The sequence below is a fragment of the Ruditapes philippinarum genome, unplaced genomic scaffold, assembly GCF_026571515.1.
Source record: "Ruditapes philippinarum isolate M1 unplaced genomic scaffold, ASM2657151v2 ctg3385_1_1_1_1, whole genome shotgun sequence".
Taxonomy (NCBI): Eukaryota; Metazoa; Mollusca; class Bivalvia; order Venerida; family Veneridae; genus Ruditapes; species Ruditapes philippinarum.
This window is the reverse complement of record NW_026862005.1, coordinates 188,673-210,759: the sequence shown is the minus strand read 5'-3', so window position 1 is coordinate 210,759 and position 22,087 is coordinate 188,673. Positions and strand designations below refer to the sequence as shown.

General features: G+C 31.1%; 3 protein-coding genes across 4 annotated transcripts; all 3 read left to right on the top strand.

Annotated features, from left to right (window-relative positions):
* Window positions 1-1,914: 1,914 nt before the first annotated feature.
* Window positions 1,915-6,680, top strand: LOC132717616 (uncharacterized). The gene is made up of 2 exons (XM_060701112.1): window positions 1,915-2,017; window positions 4,064-6,680. Exon 2 carries the CDS (start codon window positions 4,102-4,104, stop codon window positions 5,842-5,844), a length of 1,743 nt encoding a protein of 580 aa, XP_060557095.1. The 5' UTR covers window positions 1,915-2,017; window positions 4,064-4,101; the 3' UTR covers window positions 5,845-6,680.
* Window positions 6,681-8,679: 1,999 nt separating this feature from the next.
* LOC132717615 (uncharacterized) lies at window positions 8,680-15,075 on the top strand. Of its 2 annotated transcripts, none has more exons than XM_060701111.1 (2): window positions 8,680-8,875; window positions 10,688-15,075. In XM_060701111.1, exon 2 carries the CDS (start codon window positions 10,723-10,725, stop codon window positions 12,472-12,474), a length of 1,752 nt encoding a protein of 583 aa, XP_060557094.1. In that variant the 5' UTR covers window positions 8,680-8,875; window positions 10,688-10,722; the 3' UTR covers window positions 12,475-15,075. The 2 variants fall into 2 exon arrangements, with proteins under 2 accessions (XP_060557094.1, XP_060557093.1); XM_060701110.1 differs by having other exon boundaries at window positions 8,680-8,992.
* Window positions 15,076-15,945: 870 nt separating this feature from the next.
* LOC132717599 (uncharacterized) lies at window positions 15,946-20,347 on the top strand. Its single transcript, XM_060701090.1, has 2 exons — window positions 15,946-16,637; window positions 16,913-20,347. Exon 2 carries the CDS (start codon window positions 16,954-16,956, stop codon window positions 18,439-18,441), a length of 1,488 nt encoding a protein of 495 aa, XP_060557073.1. The 5' UTR covers window positions 15,946-16,637; window positions 16,913-16,953; the 3' UTR covers window positions 18,442-20,347.
* Window positions 20,348-22,087: the final 1,740 nt, after the last annotated feature.

Here is a 22,087-nt window from a genome sequence, read left to right as displayed (position 1 = left end):
TGATAAGCCAAAATCGATGTCGTTGTATAGCGCAGTTCATTGCGTCATTCGTCATTGATCAACACTATGGGACACTACTCTTATAGATTATTCTGATGCGATTAATCCGCCCTAGTCACCTGAATGAGGATAATGAGGATTGTGGAAAGACCATACTTGAAAAAAAGCTGAACGTGCTAAAGTATTTTAACTGATAAAGTTGATTTTAAACAATACTAAGTTCGTTTGTTTATAGAGGATATGCAATTAGAGCGATCTAATTTCTTAACGCATTTTTACTCGCTTTTAAATTCCAACACGTTTAAAAAACTGTTTATTTAGAGAAATATGTTAACACTTATTGAACATATGTGTTAATCTATGGTTATCAATAGTTTATATTTCGACAGCAATTCTAACTCAAATCATGATGTTTTCAGGATTTTGTATGTTTGCGGAGGTGCATTGTTGGCGTCCGCGCCGAAGCGCGGCGCTCTTATGGAATGAGATCAGATTTTGTGAAAGGGCGACAGCAACTTCTCGAGCCTTTTAGTCGGTCATAATAAAAGCCGAAAATTCCGATCGGTATGAGGGTGCTTGATTATTAAATAAGAATGAAATGTCGCGATATGTTACAATGAATTTTCGCAATGCAAACATTTACAAATGAAATAACCTTTCCCGTCAATAAATCGCGCTCTTCGGGGTTTTTTATTTATCATTTTGTAGTACACAGTCGGTTATCATGTCATGTATCCTAGAATGATCAGTTGATGACCTAAATATTCCAAAAACCTATTTATAGATATATCTTTTTATCACTCCTATCGGTAAATGCCGGTCTCTCCCGGTCTATTTTGACCAGGATTTACTAGTGACCGGCGAATAGTACCACACGTTTATTGTCCGGTCTCTCCCGGTTTTGGAGTAGATGTTTGATATCGTTACAATTAGAAAAAAACAACAATAGCATGTTTCATTTTATCTATATGAGATAAAAACAATAAATATGTACACGGATTTATATGTAATATAAATCCGTGATATGTACAATAATTGAGAAAAAGGTACATTTTTTATGGTATTAAAATGACATTATCAACTTTGAAACATTTTATTTAATTATTCAATTTGTTATCCGTGTTTAGTTAAGATGCCGAGGAATTATTCAAAGTTACAAATTAGATTTTATGAATTATTCAATTGATCGATAATTTAAAAAAATGATAAAGAAAAATACAATGTACATGTACATGGTTTAAGAATAAACAATATTATATATTGAAAGATAAACCATAATTTACTGACTTTTTCCAGTTAAGCTTTGACTTATAATCGTCGGTCAATATGACAATTGAATTCTTAAAAATTGTTTTACAATTTTAATAAAAAAGAGTAGTAAAAACTCAGTATTAAAATAGCACATAAAACACAAAAAGAATAAAAGAAAACAATATTCATAAAATTTGTATTTTTTTTAATTAAAATTAATAGATATTACAATTATTGTATAATAAACAATTATGCTCAACATGATCAACATGGTAATATAACAGTGTCATATTTTTACTAACTTAAAGTGTGAACAGATACCTTAAGGGGGTCTTTGCTAATAGCGATAACATGCACATAATAAGGGACAAATGTGTGGTACGTGTTGATCATGCGTTACACATATGGATTATAAATGATTGCATACATGTATATCCGTTGCTATTAATAACCACGATCATAAAGAAATAACAAGTAATATTCTAATCTCTAGCATGCCAATCAAAGTTCATAATGAACAATGTCTTTCGTCCGCTCATTCATAAGTGGTATACATTTCTGGTAGTTTATAAGAATATCTTGTCATCATATGTGTACTAGTTCATCTTCACTTGCTGCATTTCTTGCTTGGACGCCCTTTGATGCTTTGCATCAATGCTTTTCTTGTAGGATATTCATACGGGCCAGGTTATACACGAGAAGTTTCTGCTTTTCCACGTATACGCTACATGTGTAGAACGACATACTTAGATAACGAAATGAAATGGTAGTTTATTTTCTCATTAATAAGATTTCAATTATTTCAATAACTCATGTCTATATACAACATGCTTGTTACATATATGACGCTCTGAGTAAATGAATTTGAAGTTTTTCAAATGGATTCATATATTTAGATAATACAGTTATATGACAATAGGTTTTTTTTAAAGAATGTGATGCAAATCGGACTGAATACCAAAATTCATTTTAATAATCGGGTATCTTTTCTGCAAGGGATACCATTGTCACTGTCCGCATTAAAAACAGCAACAACAACTACAACAACAACAACAACAACAAAAACAAAAGCACAACAAATACACACCACAAACAAAGCCCCATCCCGATCGGGAAAAGAGACGCTTACTTAATTGACACCATGGTCTACGGGTTTCAAGGCAGACATCTAGGACATAGATTGCTTTAATGTTATTTTCAATGACATCTTACAGAAATTTACCATACACAAATAATTAAAACACACTCATTTCTGAGGTATCCGAGCATAAAGTTGAAGGCTTTTAAGAAATAATCGCTATTTTTAAGTTTATCTAGTTTTGGAAATATTTTTTCTTGAACAAGCAAATATTCTATACAATGGGTAATTTATATTTTTTTAAAACACCTTGTTACAGATAAAACATAACTATTTAATATATTTTGTTTATTACGAGTTCTCAATGATCTGGTGCTTTTGCGTCGACGCAAATTGGATGCTTAAATGCCAACTATGAAATGTGAAATTATTCTTAATCGATATCTTGTATGACAAATTTTTGTTCAGTGAAATTTATTATTAATTGAATGTCCTTATGAATATTTGTAATATAAAACTTTGAGTAAAATTTCTATTTCATTTTATATTTTAAATGAAAATTATATTGCGTAAATGTGTTCCATAGACAAAAACAAGAATTTTTTTAAATTTTCTTTTTCCTGTTCATTTTTGACGGGGATATGCTTTATAAAGGGAAAGCTTCTTCTTCAAAAATTTTTAGGAAGTTTACTATCAAATTTTAAACTTTTTAAAAGGTCAGTTTGTGTAAAAAAAAATTGTATATGTATATGATATTTTTATCAAATTGTTGAATATGATTGGGGAAATTTTTTGGGTTGTAAAATTTTGCAGTTTTTACTCAAAAATTAAAGCAATGAACAACTAAGGCGGGGGTATAATTTGGTTATAATTTAAAATAACCCCAAAACAACAAGAAATTTAATATAATATATGGGCAGTTAAAAAGACACGAAACGGGTTATGTGGTTCTGGGGAAAAACAAAATAGGGAGAGCCCAAAGGGTGAACATGAAGTAAAATTTATTCCCTATGACTTTATAGAAAAAATCTTTCTGAAATTTTTTTTGTTAGATAACTTTATGCACTGTTCCCTTTTTTAAAACTTTTAAACTGTTTAAATTGAAAACTTAACTCGAATATTGAAAAAAAAACTGTAGAAAAAAATACTTTGGCCTTTTAATATGTTTTTGGTAAAATTTAAAAGTAAATCTTAATTAAGAAAATTTTGAAAAACCCCTTCCTTATGTTTTTGGATTCTTGTTGTCAAAGAAAGTGTATTTCCCAAAGGTCAATATCCTTACACGTTATGCTCGGATATCTGTAAAACATGTATTTTGCTTTTCTTATAAGATAATTGTTTAAAAGTTATCTGATCATGTACTGTTCTTGCATTTTGTGAATCCCATAGCCCAAAAATTAATATATAATGTTTGCGTTTCTTTATCAGATCGGGGGAAAATTTTAAAAGCATTTGATTATCAGGAAAGAGAAAAGCAGTATCTCCTAATTATCCATTTGGAAAAGACGTCCGGTTATTTAAGCTTTGACTAATTCGTCATTACATTAGTACAATGTTGACTATAATATTTTATAACAACTTACAATTACTTTTTGCGTGGATATTACTACTTTAAGTAAAAAAATGATAAAAGTTTATTTTCTTTTGATGTCCATGTTTGTTTTAACCAAAGCCGGTTTTGTTTTCTTTTTTGTCAATTTGTAATAATGATTATTTAGTTGTATTCCTTTTTAGATACATTATTAGAAAGGACAAATGAGTTCTTAGCGACAATGGCAGAATCAAAAGCATTACACAAAACAAAAGTCAATGGCTCTGAAGGCGTTTTTGAAATGTACTGTGAACCTTGTCATAGGGAAGGGAAACGTGAGATAGCATGCGCTTTCTGTTCTGTTTGTGTGACCTACTTTTGTTTGATTTGTCTGAAATGTCATGGTAGGTTTTTTCCAGGTCATAAACCCCTGGCAGGAGTAAACATGCCTCAAGACTTGTGTATTGAAAAATGTAAGACACATTACCAGGAGATTTTGAAGTATTTTTGTACTACTTGCAATAAATTTGTTTGTTGTATATGTAAACCGGAGCTCCACAAAGATACCTGTAACTTGAGATATTTACCAGATTATGTTACGGATACTAAAGTGACAGAGGAACTGAAAGATATAAAAACTTATAATAGTAACATTGCTAAACGTTTGTCAGATTTCAAAGGGAACATAGATGTGAAATATGAGAGTATTTTTTCTTGTGCATCAGAAGCCAAAACTGTGATTCAAAGTAAGAAAGAGGATATATTTGCACCATTCGAGGAAGAAATCTCAAACTTAGAGAAAACTGTACACACAGCAAAGACAAAGGATATGTTGAACATTGATCGAGCGAAAGAAATGCTTGAAGTGCTGCACAATGAAACCGATAAACTATCGGAGAACATCAAAATAGTACAACAATTCCCAAAAAGTCGAAAGTACACGTCATTTCTGAAAATGAAGCAAATGAGCGGAGATTTGACACAACTGAATGAAATTGTGCGTAATCTGACAAAAGATTCATTAAAGACAGACAATCATTTTGGGGATGAAGTGAAAAGGGAATTGAATGATTTGATCGACAGAGTTAAAGAGATTGGAAAATGCGTTGCAACATCTCAAGAATGTCAAGCTAAAGCGACGGGTAAGGCAGCTTACTTTGTTGAGGATTTAAATGTAAAGGATAAGAAGGATCAGAAAGACTGTCTTATATTCGATTTATGTTTAATAACCGATCAATATCTAGTTTTGTCTGACAGAAGTAATTGTTGCCTGAAGTTAGTCGATGTCAAAAGCAAGAAGTTGTTGTATCGGCGATCTGTGATAACAGCCCCAGAAGCTGTTACTAAGATTACAGAGTCGGAGATGGCTATGGCTCGGTTATATGAGAAAGATGAGAGCCGCTGTATAATTCAGTTTTTGAAACTGACAAATGCTAAACAACTCGTTTTTATGAAGCGCTTTATATTGACAGAAATGTTTTGCACCAATATAACATACATTGGTAATGACAAGTTGGTAATTGCAATGACGGCTAACTATCATGGTAAAGTGCAGATAGTTGACTTCAGCGGTCGTGTTATACACACAATTGATAAAGATGAAAATGGAGAGTCTCTTTTTCAATGTCCCTACTATTTAAATACTAATATGGCGGAAAAGGTTGTTTACATCAGTGATTGGTTGAATGACAGTTTTTGCAAAGTGGACATTGACACATTAAGTACATATCAGTATTCGCCACGCATCTGGCATCCCTATGGGATAACGATTGACGAGGATTGTTGTATTTATGTCTGTGAATCTGGAACTGATAGTATACATGTTTATTATACCGACGACACTAAAAATTCGGATAAGCAAGTTTTGTTACAGTTCAGCGATGATAGCCCCCAAGCTTTACTTTTTTCTGCTTCATTGTCTAAGCTGTACGTTAGTTTCGACGGTTCTGAACACCTAAAGGTATACAATATTATCAACTCTTAGAACTGCTAAACTTCGAGTTCGACGAATGTTGATCATGAATTTACATATATTTATTTGACTTTGTGTCATCGAGGATGAGAAAGTTATCCGCTGTCTACGTTAAAGAAATGTTTAAACTGCCAGTTTGTTCTACCCATGATGTGTCGATTTGATATAGAACGTAACAGATGAAATTGGTGATGATTCAATTAAAGAGATAAACACATTATTTTAAGAATAAGACCTATGCGGATAAAACCACCTATGAAATCTATGTCATCATATACAGTAGGTTAAGTGATAGTTATCTTGAAAAGGTATAACGCGGGCAAACGTATGTGAAATACGGATCGACACTGGCTCTTTTCACAGAATCAAAGGGAGATAACATTATTAAACAGTTACTGTCCTTAACACACTGCTGATAATATTTACATGAGGGTGTGCACGTGATCACAACGATGATCGAAACAACATTTAAAGAATACAACTTTATGTTTTGAGTGCGTAATACATATTCATTCAAAAGTCACCTTTTTGATTGACTAAAACTTGTAAATATTCTAAAAAAATTAATGATAGTGAATATGTATTGTTTTATGGATATTTCATTCTTATCATTTACTATTTTATGTTGATTATTTTACTAAGTTTGACTATATTAAGCAACCTTGTAGAACTTTTAGAACATTCTTTTAGAGACGCTTACCATGGCTTAAGATTATTTTATATAGTAATGTATAATATATATATAGAAAATGGTTCTACTTCCACATACTCTGGCCTTTAAACTGAGTGGAATATAAGTTGTTGATTAAGCATTCGCATATGTTTATAAATATATTTAGTTTCTTAGTGGTATTTTTATTCTTTTAATAACTTTGTAGAACTTTGTTATTGTTATCTTTTGTAGAAAATGTTAATGTTTTTTTTAAATCTTTTCCATGAATCACAATATATTATTAGAATAGTTATGCAAAGAAATTATAAGCCTAAAGCATTTGTTAGGTAAATTCATGTAAGCAGAAATTTTCAGACCAATCAGATGTGTTGTTACATACAGTGCCACCTGTATGTAAATGCTAGCACCCTCACGGATGCAGAAGTTCATTTAACCAGTCATCTCGAGAGTTTTGTTATTCTGCTGCTAATTTATAAAGAAGCAACATCTAATGTTTATTAATCATTTAAAGAATTTATTTTAGGCACTTTGCCATTAAATTAAACTTAAAGATTATGTAAATTCACTGAACCATTTTTTGATAAATTTGTAAGTAATTTTAGTAATTTCTTTGTACCGGGGTAATTAAGATCGATTAATATCTTTTCTTTGTTTTTAAAAGTGGCAGCCATCTATTACTGTTAGATTTTCATACTTGTTAGTAAAACTTTGAAACATGGCTTGCTGCATGGAATTTAAGATTATTTTTCATACTTCCAGATGATTGTTTGACACTTGGTTTCAACGGATTTAAATCTTTTATTTAATATTATTTCTAAATATATTTTGGTTAAATACATATGGTAAAAAAAAAATTAAGTATGTAGGTTGAATGTAAACATAGACCTCGTGGAAGTTTGTTCTGACAACAGAAGCCGTGCTGCCTGAGATGGTGATCTTAGCCAGTGAGGAACAGAGCCATAAAAAACTGGAGTATGAAGGTGTATAAACTTTGACCAATGTAAACATCGGCTTCTTGGAATACCTGGAAAAAACAGTACTGTGAGCTTTTTTAATAAATTATTAAAGTAAAACATAAATATAAGAAAGACATTGATGAGACGTATTTGAGCATGTATCAATCGCATCTTTTCGGCCCCTTCCTTCATACTTTGAATAAGGACCTCGAACACAATAGTAAGAATACATAGAACGAATTCTGTATTACGGCCTTATCTCCGCTAAGAAACTAAACATGCAAACAAATAGTAAGAGATTGCTGAGAGATATAAAATTATATTTGGGTTGCGTTCATTGAACGCCGCCTTTCGTTGTTGATCTTGTTTATCATATTTGTGTTGACTAGGTTTATTCCAATATATAGAGTAAAAGTCTGCCTAAATTATATAATATTATTTATATATAAAGTAGTTGGTTGTAGAAACCGAAAAAACAAAATGTCTTTATTCGGATTTGTTTAAAATTGTACATTACTGAATATGTCTAATTTGAGTAAGAAAAAGCACTTACTATGTTTTTGGAGCTGCATCATCTGTCAAGGAATTTGATCCTGCCAGATAATTTTTTGAATGACACTATGTTTACCTATAATGTGTAAATCACGTCACGTTGTATTATTATTTGGCGCGCTTTTCATTCAGTATTAGGTTTAGTATCTTTTTAAAACGTTTCTTTGCATATAATAAAAATGAAAATTTATCTAGTTTAGTGTAAGATCGAAATATATTTCACCTTGTGAACACCAAAAGTTAATATTTCACTCGTGGCTGGGCCACTCGTGAAATATACCTTTTGGTGCTCACTCGGTGAAATATATTTCGATCTTACACTGAACTTAACAAATATCTTCTATATAACAATTTATCACATTATCATAAACCATAAACTTTAACATTTCTCGAAAGCAATCGGTACACCCCGACGAAGTCGCCGGAGAAAGCCGAGAAGTTACGATTGCAACAGTAAATAGCTGGTGCATTGTGGGAAGATCATACTAGACGGTTACAAAACTGCTGTTACTTTTAAAACCCTTTGATATAGTTTATCAGATGAAATGTCATTGATTTCGTTTCGTTATAAATTTACTGCATTTTTAAATTATCTGTCACGTGAAAATTTAACTGACTGGACTTATGTTTATCCCAGTAATGGTTTTTTAATTCCGACAGAAAATTTAAATACAAACTTTGAATTTTTGCGGAGTTATGATGTGGGGTTTTAATCAGATAAAGGCCTTATCAGTAATGTACTGATCCACACCGGACATGTTCTCTTCAACGACATAACGTTTTTACTGTTCAACATTTGGACATGTACATATCCTGTGTAAATAGTTATGAACGACATTGAAAGATATCACAGCATGTAAAGGTAATTTCTTTTATCAAGTTACGATTTAATATTCTTATCAGTAGACATGTACAGACATAGTTCGCCTTTGGTGAAACCTGTCTATGAAGTTTTGAAATCGGATCATGACCAATAAAGGTTTGTATTTTGTTTCTAAAAAGTTGTTTATATTTGATGTTTTTTATATAGTTTTCCAACACTTACTAATTTACCAATTAACTGAATCATATTTCGCCTGAGTTGCTTTCTGGGAATAAGCACAGTTATAGTGATTTAGTATTTTATATTGAAGTCAAATTTCATTCTATTTTTATTTTTACTACTTTTATGCCAACTATTTTCACATTCAGCACTACTCTTTCATGATGTAAGCCTCTAACATGCTAGATAAATCGTTCAGATCAATTTTTATTATAATTATAACAAGAAAAAACGGGAGCTGTTTTTCAAGCGTATCGATTATCATATATTGCTATTCTATTCACTTTAAGTATTGTATATATACGGTGGCACAAAGGTGACATGTGTGCATTTTTATTTATCTCGTGGCCACAAGATACTATGTCGAGGCCATGAGTTACTAAGTCGTGGCAACGACTTAGTAACACGTGGCAACGACATAGTATCTCGTGCGCACGAGATAAATAAAAACACACACATGTCACCTTTGTGCCACCGTATATATATCTTTATTTTTTTCAATGATTATTCTAATAGTTAACTAAGTATCAGTCTATATTGTATAGTGTATACAACAGTAGGTAAATAATCTTAAATGACGTCATTCTGTCGCTTTTTTAAAAAAAAAATAAAAAAAATTTTTAAATAATAAAAATTTTTTTTTTTTTAAATTTAAAAATAAAAAAAAAAAATATGAATGTGTCCGTGCTGGATTCTTATAATGGTGTAAGATTCATCAGTATTCTACATCATTTGCTGACCAATAAAATCACTCCTATTTTCAAAAAATCTTAATCGTATAGACAGGCAAATTGTGTCATTTATTAAGTCAAATACTTAATACAACGACGTGAAATTCTACCGGTTTCTTCCTTTAGGGGTCTTTATTGTTAAAATTTCACTTATACTTACAACATAACCTACATTTCTAAAGTAAAGGTAAATTCATGTACGATATTATAGTACATTTAATAATCTACTCTTATATCCTAAGACGTTGTTATAGCAACTTTCGCGTTTTGGTGAACCACCGTGGATTTTCTGTCTTTTTATTTTTAACTACAAAAACATACCTTGAAATTAACAAACAAAAACTGAAGAAGGAATGTACTATACTACATCCTCTATAGATTGTATGAATTACTTTCTTGATCGGAAAAGTTTATTTCCAAAACGAGAAAAACTATCTTCAGTACATTCGAAACTTAAACTTGGATATCCGAAAAAAAGTATAGTGTTTTTGATTAATTGTGCTCAGTAGAATTTCAGATAATCGCTCTAATATTGGGTAAAAACAAACAGCAATGTAGAGGAATATGTGCACTATTAGTGAAAAGAGCCCCTCCACCCCCCCCCCCCCCTCTATTCTCATTTTTGAAAAACTCTCCTGTTCAAGTGTTGACTAAGTCGGCGTTAGAGTTGTAAAATGTTGAACGATACATCATTTATCAATATAATGTTTTACGATTTTTAAAGTGTGTGAAGTGTCAGATGAACGTTGATAACAATTAAAGGTTTAAAGTAAAATCTTACATTTTCTAATGCTGTCCACTTTTGTTTCAAATTAATTTATTTTCCACAAGAAATATTTACGTGTCTTGTTGGCTCATTCTAATCAATTATTGCTCACCTGTATTTTACTTTAAAATTTAGTTTATTAGAAAAAGACGCATGAATTCCTGGTAACGATGGCGGAATCAAAAACAATTCAGGAAGCAGAAAGCAAAGGTTCTGACGATGTTTTTGACATGTACTGCGAAGCTTGTCATAGGGAAGGGCAACATGAGATAGCCTGTGCATTTTGTTCTGCTTGTGTGACCTACTTCTGTTCAACTTGTCTGAAATACCATGGAAAGTTTTATCCTTTTCATAAAACCCTGGAAGGAAATAAAATGCCCCAAGATTTGTGCTTGGAAAAATGTGAGACACATACAAAGGAGGTTGTAAAATATTTTTGTACTACTTGCAATAAATTTGTTTGTTGTATTTGTAAACCGGAGCTACACAAAGATACGTGTAACATGAGCTATCTCCCCGATTTCGTTACGGACACTAAATGTGAGGAAGAACTTAAAGGGTTAATGAAACACAAGGATGGTATTGTTAAACATCTTTCAGATTTCACAGGGGAAATTGATACAAGATATGAAAGTATTTTTGTTGATACAGCAGAAACGAGAACTGTAATTAAAAAGGAGAAGGAATTAATGTTTGCGAAGTTCGAAGAGGAAATTTCAACACTAGAAGAAACAATACAAACAAAAAAGGAAAGTGATACTTTGAGCATTGACAAAGCGAAGGAAAGGCTTGAATTGCTGCAAAAAGAAACTGATCAATTATCAAAGAACGTTAAAACAATAAAACAACTTCAAAAAAGTCGTAAGTACACGTTATTTATGAAAATAAAACAGCTGAGCGTAAATTTGACTGAAATGAATCAAATCTTGGGAGATTTGACACAAGATTCGTCAAAAATAGACAAGGACTTCAAGGATGAAGCGAGAAAGAAAACAAATGATTTGTTAAAAAGAGTTAAAGAATTTGGAACAAACATCGCTACATCTCAAGAATGTCATGGCAAAGGGATAAAAAAGACAGCGAACTTTGTCGAAGATATAATTGTCAAGGACATCTGTGATGAGGAAGACTGTTGCATATGCGACTTATGTAAACTGTCCGAACAATATCTTGTCTTGTCTGATCGTAGTAATTGTTGTCTGAAATTAGTCAATTTAAAAAGTAAGAATTTATTAGATCGGCTGGCTCTGAAAAGGACTCCAGAGGGTGTTACTAAGATTACGGACTCGAGAATTGCTATGGTTCAGTTATATGAAAAGAACGAAAAGAACGAGAGCCGTAGTATAATTCAGTTTTTAAAACTGACAAATGCTAAACAACTCGTTTTTATGAAGCGCTTTATATTGACAGAAATGTATTGTGCTGATATTGCGTACATTGGTGATGAAAAGTTGGTAATTGCAATGACTGCTGATTATCATGGCAAACTTCAGATAATGGACTTCAGTGGACGTGTTATTCGCACATTTGATATAGATGAAAAGGGAGAGTCTCCCTTTCAATGTCCCTATTACTTAAATACTGATATAATGGGAAATCAGTTTTACGTCACAGATTGGTTAAATGACAACATTTATAAAATGGACATTGACTTCTCATATGGATATTCTTATTCGCCACGCATCTGGCATCCTTTAGGTATAACGACTGATAAGGATGGCTTCATTTATGTCTGTGAATCCGGAACTGGTAGTATACATGTTTATCATACCGATGACACTAAAAATACGGACAAACAAGTTTTGTTGAAGTTCGACGATTTTTGCCCACAAGCTTTACTTTATTCTGCTTCGTTGTCGAAGCTGTACGTTAGTTTTGACGGTGCTGATCGCCTAAAGGTATACAATATCATTAATTTTTAGAACTGCTAAACTTCGAGTTCAACGAATGTAGATCATGAATTTAAATGTATTTATTTGTCTTTGTGTGATCGGGATTGGAAAGCTTTCCGCTGTTTACGTTAAAGAAATGTTATAAATTAAACTGCCATTTTCTTCTATCCATGATTTGTCGATTTGATATAGAACATGTAGAACGTAACAATTAAAATTCACGATGATTCAGTTAAAGAGATATAAACATTATTGAATTTAGAAGAATAAGACCTTTTCGGATAAAACTCTAATAAAATCTCTGTCACGATATACAGTAAGGTGAAGTGAACGTTATCTTGAAAAGGTGTAAAGCGAGCAAACTTTAATTTTGTGTAATACGGATCGACACTGGCTCTTTTCACATTATCAAAGAGAGATAACATTATTAAACAGTAAATGTCCTAAACACACTGCTGATAATGTTTACATGATGGTGTGATCACAACGACGATCGAAACAATATTTAAATAAAGAATACAATTTCATGTTTTGAGTACGTAATATATATTCACTCAAAAGACACCTTTTGATTGCCTTGCACTTGTAAATATTCTTAAAACTTAATGATATTGAATATGTATTGTTTTATGGACATTTCAGTCTTATCATTCACTAGTTTAATGTTGATTATTTTACTAAGTATTGATTGTAGAACTTATTGATACATTCTTTTAGAAACACTGAGCATGGCTTAGGATTATTTTATATAATTATGTACAATATATATAGAAAATGGTTCTATCTCTATTTACTCTGGCCTTTAATCTTAGTGGAATAGAAGTTGGTGATTAAGCATTTGCATGTGTTTATAAATAACTTTGTAGAACTTTGCTATTATTGTTATCTTTTGTAGAAAATGTTATGTTAATGTTGTTTCTTAAACTTTTCCATGAGTCATAATCTATTATTAGAATATATATGTAAAAAATATAAGCCTGAAGCATTTGTTGAGTAAATTCTGATAAGCAGTACATGTAATATGCAGAACAATCAGATGAGTTGTTACATACAGTGCCACCACTATGTAAATGCTAGCTCCCTCTGGGTACAGAAGTTCATTTAACCAGGAAGCTCAGGGACTTTTGTAATTCTGCTGCTAATTTATAAAGAAGTAACATCTCTAAAAGCTCTCTAATGTTTATTAAAGAACTATAGAATTTATGTTAGGCACTTTTGCATTGATTATCTTTATTCACTGAACAATATTTGATGAATTTGTAAGAAATTTAAGTTGTTTCTTTTTACCGAAGTAATTAAGATTATTTCAATAATTTTCTCTTTGTTTTTAAAAATGACAGTCATCTATATTTATGAGATTTTCGCTCTTGGTGGTATAACTTTAAAACAGGACTTGCTTCTATTTAGATTTATCTGTTAAATAGCACAGAATCAATTAGGTTATTTTTCATACTTTCAGATAATTATTACATTTTTGGCACTTGTTTGACGGGTTCAAATCTTTAATTCAATATTATTTCTTATAATAATATATTTTGGTTAATTAAGAACAGTTTATACAAGAGTGCATTTTGTAAACTTGTTTTGCTTTAAGTTACTTTTAGTTAAGTGTAAAAAAGTGAGTTTTTAAAGATTTGTTTGATTCAAAAGTATTCATTGTTCGTGGGTTATTTTCCTTTGCATTCAATGGCCGTTTTATCCTGACAATTAGATTTTTCCTCCATTATAAACTAAAATTCATCTCTATATAAAATTTCTAAACCTATTTTTAGCACCGTAACATTTCATTGATATTCTTATTATGTTTGTTTGAGTTTATTTATTCCTAACCATTTGTTAAGATGATTGAATTCCAAAACAGAAACCGGTGCTTTTACAGAAAATTTAGTAAACATTAATAGGTATATGAAACATAAAGGTGGTTTACTTTGAACAATGTAAACATAGGCCTCATGGAAGTATTTGTTCTGAAGATTCAATAACACAACAGAAGCCGTGCTGTCTGAGACGGGGATTTGAGGCAGCATCAGAAAACTTAAGTATGAAAGTGTATTAACTTTGACCAATGTAAACATCGGCTGCATGGAAATAAACCAGTCCTGTGAGATTTTTCAACATATTTTATAGTCCAAAATGTATATAAGAAAGACATTGATCAGATTACGCCAAACTTTGGATAAGGACCTCGAACACAAGAATAAGAATACATAAAACAAATTATGTATAAAGGTCTTACCTACGTTAAGAAACTAAACATGCAAACAAGTGGAAAATGAATGCTAGGAGATGTTGAGTTTATTCCAATATATGTAGTAAAAGTCCACTTAAATCATTTTAATATTATAGAAATAAAAGTAGTTTATAACATTATTATGATGGTTGTAGAAACCGAAAGTACAAAATATCTCATTTCGGATTTGTTTAAAATTGTACAGTAGTGAATATGTCTAATTTGGGTAAGAAAATGCACAAAACTATGGTTTTGGATCTGTATCATCTGTCAAGTTAATATTATAGCTATTAAAAAGATATACTGTGCTCAAATTTGTTATTAAAAATCTTGGCAATTGCTACACAGTGACTTTATTAATATAACATAAACATGTTATGACTGCACACAAAGTAGATATGTTATGTTTAAAATCCTACAAACTATATAGGTGGTCACAATATATATTGTCATTTAAAAAACCGTGACGTCAATAAAGTTTTAAATATACGGCTGCTGTAATTTATGAAGAAATCTGACATTTTCTCTAAAAAAAAGTTCCTTGCTGTTTTTTAAATTCGTTATAAACATTTTGACAGTTTATATGGCCATATATAAACGGTTGTTTGCAATATAATCCTCGCCTGGAGCCTCGCGTTATATTTCTAAACAACCGTTAATGTAGGGCTATATAACCTGTCAAAAATCTTTATAACTAATAATATATATGTAATGGTAAGTAATACATGGAAAATACACAAACCCTATATCTCAAGGATTCTTACTCATATATCATTATTGCCCATTAGCAAATCTTAAATCTTAAATATAAGAAAAATCTAATGAAGATATCAGGTTTCAAATATCTGATCAGCTTTTTGATAATAAAGCCACTCTTGAAATTCTTTCAACACCGTATTTTTTCAGGCAATCCTTATTTTTTTTTTTTCCCCTCTCGCGACCCTTGCAAGTTTGAGTAGGGTACGTAAGCAGAAAAATAAAATATTCAAAAATATGTTTTCTATCTAAAATTATATGGAATTCAAAACAAATTGTGAATGCTAAGCATCTGTTTTAAGTTTAGAATCAAAGTTTCAAAATTTTATTTAACATTTTTTCCAGTTTGTATATCTACAAAAACATGTGACATATATAAAATGTGATTTTCATTGACAGACTCCGATTCCATGTGTATATTTTCTATGCGATAAAATTCTTTGGGTAGCTGTAATTTATGTGGGTAGAAAGCGGGAGGGGAAACAAACAATATTTTATTTTAGGCCTTACGAATATCTCATTTCATTATTGATTCTGAACTATTTTGAAAAGGTATATCTTATTCAATATGCGTTTTGTGACGGATATGAATTAATCTTAAAACGATTTCAGTACTCGTCACAATAACAGACATATGCTGCGGTCGTTACGATAGCACAATGAAACGTTTCGTTTTCATCGATCGTTATCCTTTTGATTATGAGACTAGCAACAGTTGTTACGTAGATAACCAAACACTACCAATGTATTTTGGGAAAATTTGAATAGCTGAATTGAATGTATAATTGAGCATGTAAATGCATTATTAGAAAACGATATCAAACTACAAATACAAGGGGAAAAAAACACTTTTAAACCTGTTCACTTGTCAAAATAATATGCTGGGTACAGTTACCTACGTTTTTGCTAATTGTGATCAGAACAATGAGACTTCAAATATCGTTAATTGTGCGACGTTTTATGAAAGGTTGATTTCATAAAGTTCTATATATTTATAATGATTAACATTTCGAAAGTATTTGAAATATTGGTATTTTGGGACTCTTTTTAATGTTGGTTGAGAAATTATTTGGACATAGAATTAGATAAAGACTACAGTGTCCTTTGTGATCTTCAGACGGAACTGGTTACACACAATGACAGTTTATGCTGTTTATCTTATTGCAAATAATCATCAAGGTCATAGCAAAATGACAAAAGGAAAAGGGTATGTTAATCAGTTATTAAGATTAGCTTTTAATTATTCATGCATGTTAGTATGCAAACCAAGTTAGTCGTTAGTGAAAGTTTTTAATGTCTATGAGTCTCGCCTTAAGATATTTTTTATTTATGGTTAACAACAATATAAACGTATATAAACTGTGGTTCGTATACTATTTTTTGCTAATTCTCCAGGTATGATATAAATGAACGTAAGTGTTATATATATACTGGTATGCCACATCAAATATTCTTCACTTGTATTATTCCCTTCAAATTTAGATAGCTATTCGTAAAAAAAGTGGCTCGAGTTCCTAGCGACAATGGCAGAATCAACAACAGTTTGCGAAACAGAAAGCAAGGGCTCTGAAGACGTTTTCGAAATGTACTGCGAAGCTTGTCACAGAGAAGGACAGCATGAAATAGCCTGTGCATTCTGTTCTGCATGTGTGACCTACTTTTGCACAACTTGTTTGAAATATCACGGGAAGTTTTATCCAGTTCACAAACCCTTGGAAGGAGAAAACATGCCACAAGATATATGTATGGAAACATGTAAGACACACACCAAAGAGATTTTGAAATATTTTTGTACAACTTGCAATAAATTTGTTTGTTGTATTTGTAAACCTGAGCTACACAAAGAGACTTGTAACATGAAATATTTACCCGATTATGTTACGAACACTAAAGTTGCAGAGGAACTTAAAGGTTGTAAGACATTCAATGATGATATTGCCAAACGTTTCTCAGATTTCAAAAGAAAAAAAGATATTAAATATGAGAGTTTATCTGCTTTTGCAACAGAAGCTAAATCTTCGATACAAAGTGCAAATGAGTTAACATTTGCACAATTCAACGAGGAAATTACAAAAGTAGACGACAAAATACTTTCAGCAAAGACAAAAGATATGTTGAGCTTAGATAAAGCGAAAGAAAAAATTCAATTGCTGCAAAGAGAAACCGACAGACTATCGGAGAAAATCGAAGCAATAAAACAATTACCAAAAGGTTGCAGGTACACGATTTTTCTGGAAATGAAACGGCTGGGCGAAGATTTAACTAAAATGAATGAAATCTTAAGAGATTTAACAAAAGAATTATCAAAGTTAGACAATGATTTTGAATGTGAAGTGAAAAAGAAATCAAATGATTTGAGCAAAAGAGTTAAAGAGTTTGGACGATGCATCGCTACAGCTAAAAAACATTTTGGCAAAGAGAGGGAAAAGACAGCGTGCTTTATTGAGGATATAAATGTCAAGGACAGTTTTGATCAGAGAGACTATTTTATATCCCATTTATGTGTACTGTCCGAACAATATCTTGTTATGTCTGATCATAACAATTGTTGTTTGAAATTAGTCAATTTAAAAAGCAAAATGTTATTTGATCGCCTGTCTTTGAAAAGCAGCCCTGACGCTGTTACTAAGATTTTAGACTCGGAGATTGCCATTGTGCGATCATATGAAAATGATGAGAATCGCAGTATAATTCAGTTTTTGAAACTGACAAATGCTAAACAGCTCGTTTTCAAGAAACGTTATATACTGACAGGTATGCGTTGCTCTGATATTGCGTGCATTGGTGAGGAAAAGTTGTTAATTGCCATGACGGCTAATTATCATGGCAAACTTCAGATAAGGAACTTGACTGAACAAGGTATTCAAACAATTGATAAGGATGATAATGGAAAGTATCTTTGTAACTGTCCCTGCCATTTACATGTTGATAAAACAGAAAAGTCTTTTTACGTCACAGATTGGTTACGGGACAAATTTTACAAAGTGGACATTGACACTTTAGATATATAGCAGTATTCGCCTCGCATCTGGCATCCTTTAGGAATAACAACTGATGAGGACGGCTTCATTTATGTCTGTGAATCTGGAACTGGTAGTATACATGTTTATCATACCGATGACACTAAAAATACGGACAAAAAGGTTTTGTTGGAATACAACGAGTATGAACCACGCAATGTACATTTTTCCGTTTCGATGTCCAAATTGTACGTTAGTTTTAACGGTGCGAATTGTATAAAAGTATACAATGTAATTAACTCCTAAAAGTAACAGTACGGACCCAAGAATGGTTAACTAATAAAGAATGTTACAGTTATCCGCTAAAGTAAAGTCTTTTTTTTCAGGAGCTCCATTTAGTGCAAGATTTACTGCCGTCAATAAAAAACAAACATAGATTTCTTAAACAATTTGTCGATATAAAACGTGAACGAATGAAGTACATTGGGAATCAATCGCAAGAGATTTTCGCAGTTAAAACATAAAGAAAAAGACATATTTAAGTGACTTCATTGCTTTTTTATCAAAATATGAGGCGGACATTATTGTGAAGAAAAGTGAAAAGGTAATTATTTGTGTTGGTGATCGGTCTAGAGTTTTCACAATAAAAGGGAGATAAACGTTATATGAAACATAAGATTCAGTGCAGTGAGTAATTTTCCTTGACATTGTTAATGGCTAAATGTTGATGACAGAAATGATGATTTACTTCAAATACAATTTAATATTTTAAGTAGATATAAACTCACTTAAAATAACCCCTTTTTGATAGACATACATGTTGTAAATATTCGTGATGAAATGTTGTATGTATTCCTCCTCATTTATTTGTTTTGATGTTTCTGAACCACAGCAGAATCGGAATGCCTTTATGATCATATCTCTTTTGCATACTCCTTAATAATAACGCTTCTTCTGATAATAAAAAGAGGGGTAATTGCACCTTGTTCTCCGTTAATCTTTACCTGCGTGCGAATAATCAATCATTAACAAAGTGCATACATTCTTACAAATATATTTTAAGCCAGTTAGCTCATAAAGTGGTGTGTGTTTTTATTCAGTTGTTAGCTTGTACTTACAATATTTTATTCAAAATCTCTATATATAAAGAATTACATTCTATTGATGTTTTGATCAAACACTTTCGATTTTGATTTGACCACTTTTGGTCGCGACCACGTTGTGATTCGATTTTCTATTGTTCCAATTGAAGGGAAAACCTAAAATACGTGAAATATTCAACCTTCTCTATGCAAAGTTCATCTTAGTTGTTATTTCAACTATACAGGGAATTAAATGTATTTCATAAAATATTTCTCGCTTAATAATTTTTATTATGGTGTTTTTATTCTTGAACGTAACAATGCAGGGTTTCTCGTGATTTTGATTCCAGAACAGTGAATCATTTTAAACATGAAAACCAATTCATTACAGCTTAATTCTCAAAGAGAGACAATCAAATGAACGGAATCATATTTTCTCTTTAAAGGGTTTTCTGAAGTAAAGGAATGAAGCACTGTACAAAGTAATGAAAGCAATTCCGTCCTAAAAAATTAATGTAAAGATGAAGGACTTCTTACATGTATTCGATAAAACACAAAAAGGCGGGTTGCAGTTTTTCATATAAGTATAGTACATTAACTCAGCAATTCGTTTCTTATCTCTTTTTCTTCATAAATTTGTCAACTAATCTACCTTTTTTGCCTCTTTTATTTGTGTTAGCTATAATAAATACAGCTTCATGCTTTATAAGTACTTTTGTACAGTTTGTTCTTTTTTACCCGTGTTTGTGTAGAAGGTCACTTGATTTTAAAAACTTTAATGAAAAGCATTTTATGAAGAGTACGTGCAACGTGAATTTAATGCTAGAATTGAGTTTAATGCATCACAATGTTAATGCTTATCCCGGAAAAATAAACTAAGAAAAACAACTTATATAATTGCAGTATTTCAAATGAATCACAGCATATCTACTTTGGTAAACCGACTAAATTCAATCAGTCTAGTAAATCGAAAGTTTTATAAGAATAATTTCAAAACTAAACTGGGTTGTGTTTATTATATTAGTAAGCATTTACTAAATTTAATTGGTCATGACCAATTAATTTTGTAAATGCTTACTTATTAACAGTTACATATATAAAATTCAATAAAAAAGAGAATCAGCGTCGAGTGCTTGAATTGCTTCTAATAAAAAATATACTTTTTACACAACTTTTCAACAATACATGTAACGTACTATAATAGTATCTGAATGAGATGAACTATTCTAAAAAGGATTGCAATAAAATGTAAAATTGAATATCAAACGTGTGTTTTAAATATATTTATGTCATATAAGTTAAATCAATAAGTTTATATCAGACGTCTTATAGACAATTAGAAACCCCACATTGTATCTTTTTATATTACCATTTTACTGTAAATCATAGTGATACACACATTTTTCAAAGATTTATTTATTGTAAAAAACATTTATTTATTTTCTTCGCGTTAAACATGGGTCTGATGTTTTCACTTTAATGCAAGATCTAATTCCTGACAAAAAAAGTAAAATTTAAAAAATACAATAAAAGAAACAACATCAAAAATTAAAGAAATGTCTGAATATTCAAAATCTTTCAATGATTCACATGTCATATGCACAATGTCTTACCTCCTCTTACCTCGTATTTGGCGCAGTAATGGATATTTTGCATAAATTTGACATTATTTTACATGATTTTTCTTATTGAAAAATATTTCAATTGTCTTACATAGGCTAAATTTCTTTATTTGTTCACAATTTTTAAACTATTTAAAGCAGTTTTTTAACTTTAAATTTTCATGAATATAGAGACCTGCAGCTTTCACGATGTTAACATGAATTATCACATACCATCATTTGTGAAACACTATAAGCTATATTCCAAACATCAAACACCAGCGGGTATATCTGATCCTGCAGATGAAGCATAATTTAATTTGAATAGACTTGATTGATATTTGTCATCCCCACTTCCGTTAGTTTGTCCGCATTATACATTTTTACATTTGTAATGGGTCCGAGTTGATAGTATTCATTCAGAGACGGCGTTTAATAAAAGGTTTTAAATATAGTTCCAACGGCCATTTGGACGGCTAACTATAGAACTTGCTTTGAGCAATTATGGGCCAAATCAATAGGGTAAGTGGTTCAGCAGAAGAAGCATTGTTTAAACTTTATAGGTGTGCTGAAATAACACGAGAAGTATCTCAACCACTTTGTATAGAGTTCATATTAATGACTTCATTCCTCTCATGAATTATTTTCTCATGATGATTCGCTAATAGATTGTCTATATCAATTATCAGTGTTCTTCTGATCTTGGTAATTCTGTGGTCTTTTGAAGCAATTGTTTCGAAGGCCATTTTTTGCATTGCCCTGAACGGCCTAATAGCAACATTTGGAACTGTCAATGCTATTATATTACGAGCTTTACACGTGTATGTGGATAATTATTAAACATTTACGTTTTATGATTATGACTTTGACGAAAAAAATAAGACATTTCCTTCTTTCAAACAATCCGTGTATTTTAATTTTTATCGTACATTTACTGAATAGATCTTTATTTCGAGTGCGTTTTGGTATTAAATATTCGTAGCGCGGTTCTTTTTTATTAGATGTTAAGTTAAA

Bases quoted from the DNA above. Each gene is read 5' to 3' on its own strand.
- LOC132717616 (XM_060701112.1), top strand. From the start codon at position 4,102: ATGGCAGAATCAAAAGCATTACACAAAACAAAAGTCAATGGCTCTGAA.
- LOC132717615 (XM_060701111.1), top strand. From the start codon at position 10,723: ATGGCGGAATCAAAAACAATTCAGGAAGCAGAAAGCAAAGGTTCTGAC.
- LOC132717599 (XM_060701090.1), top strand. From the start codon at position 16,954: ATGGCAGAATCAACAACAGTTTGCGAAACAGAAAGCAAGGGCTCTGAA.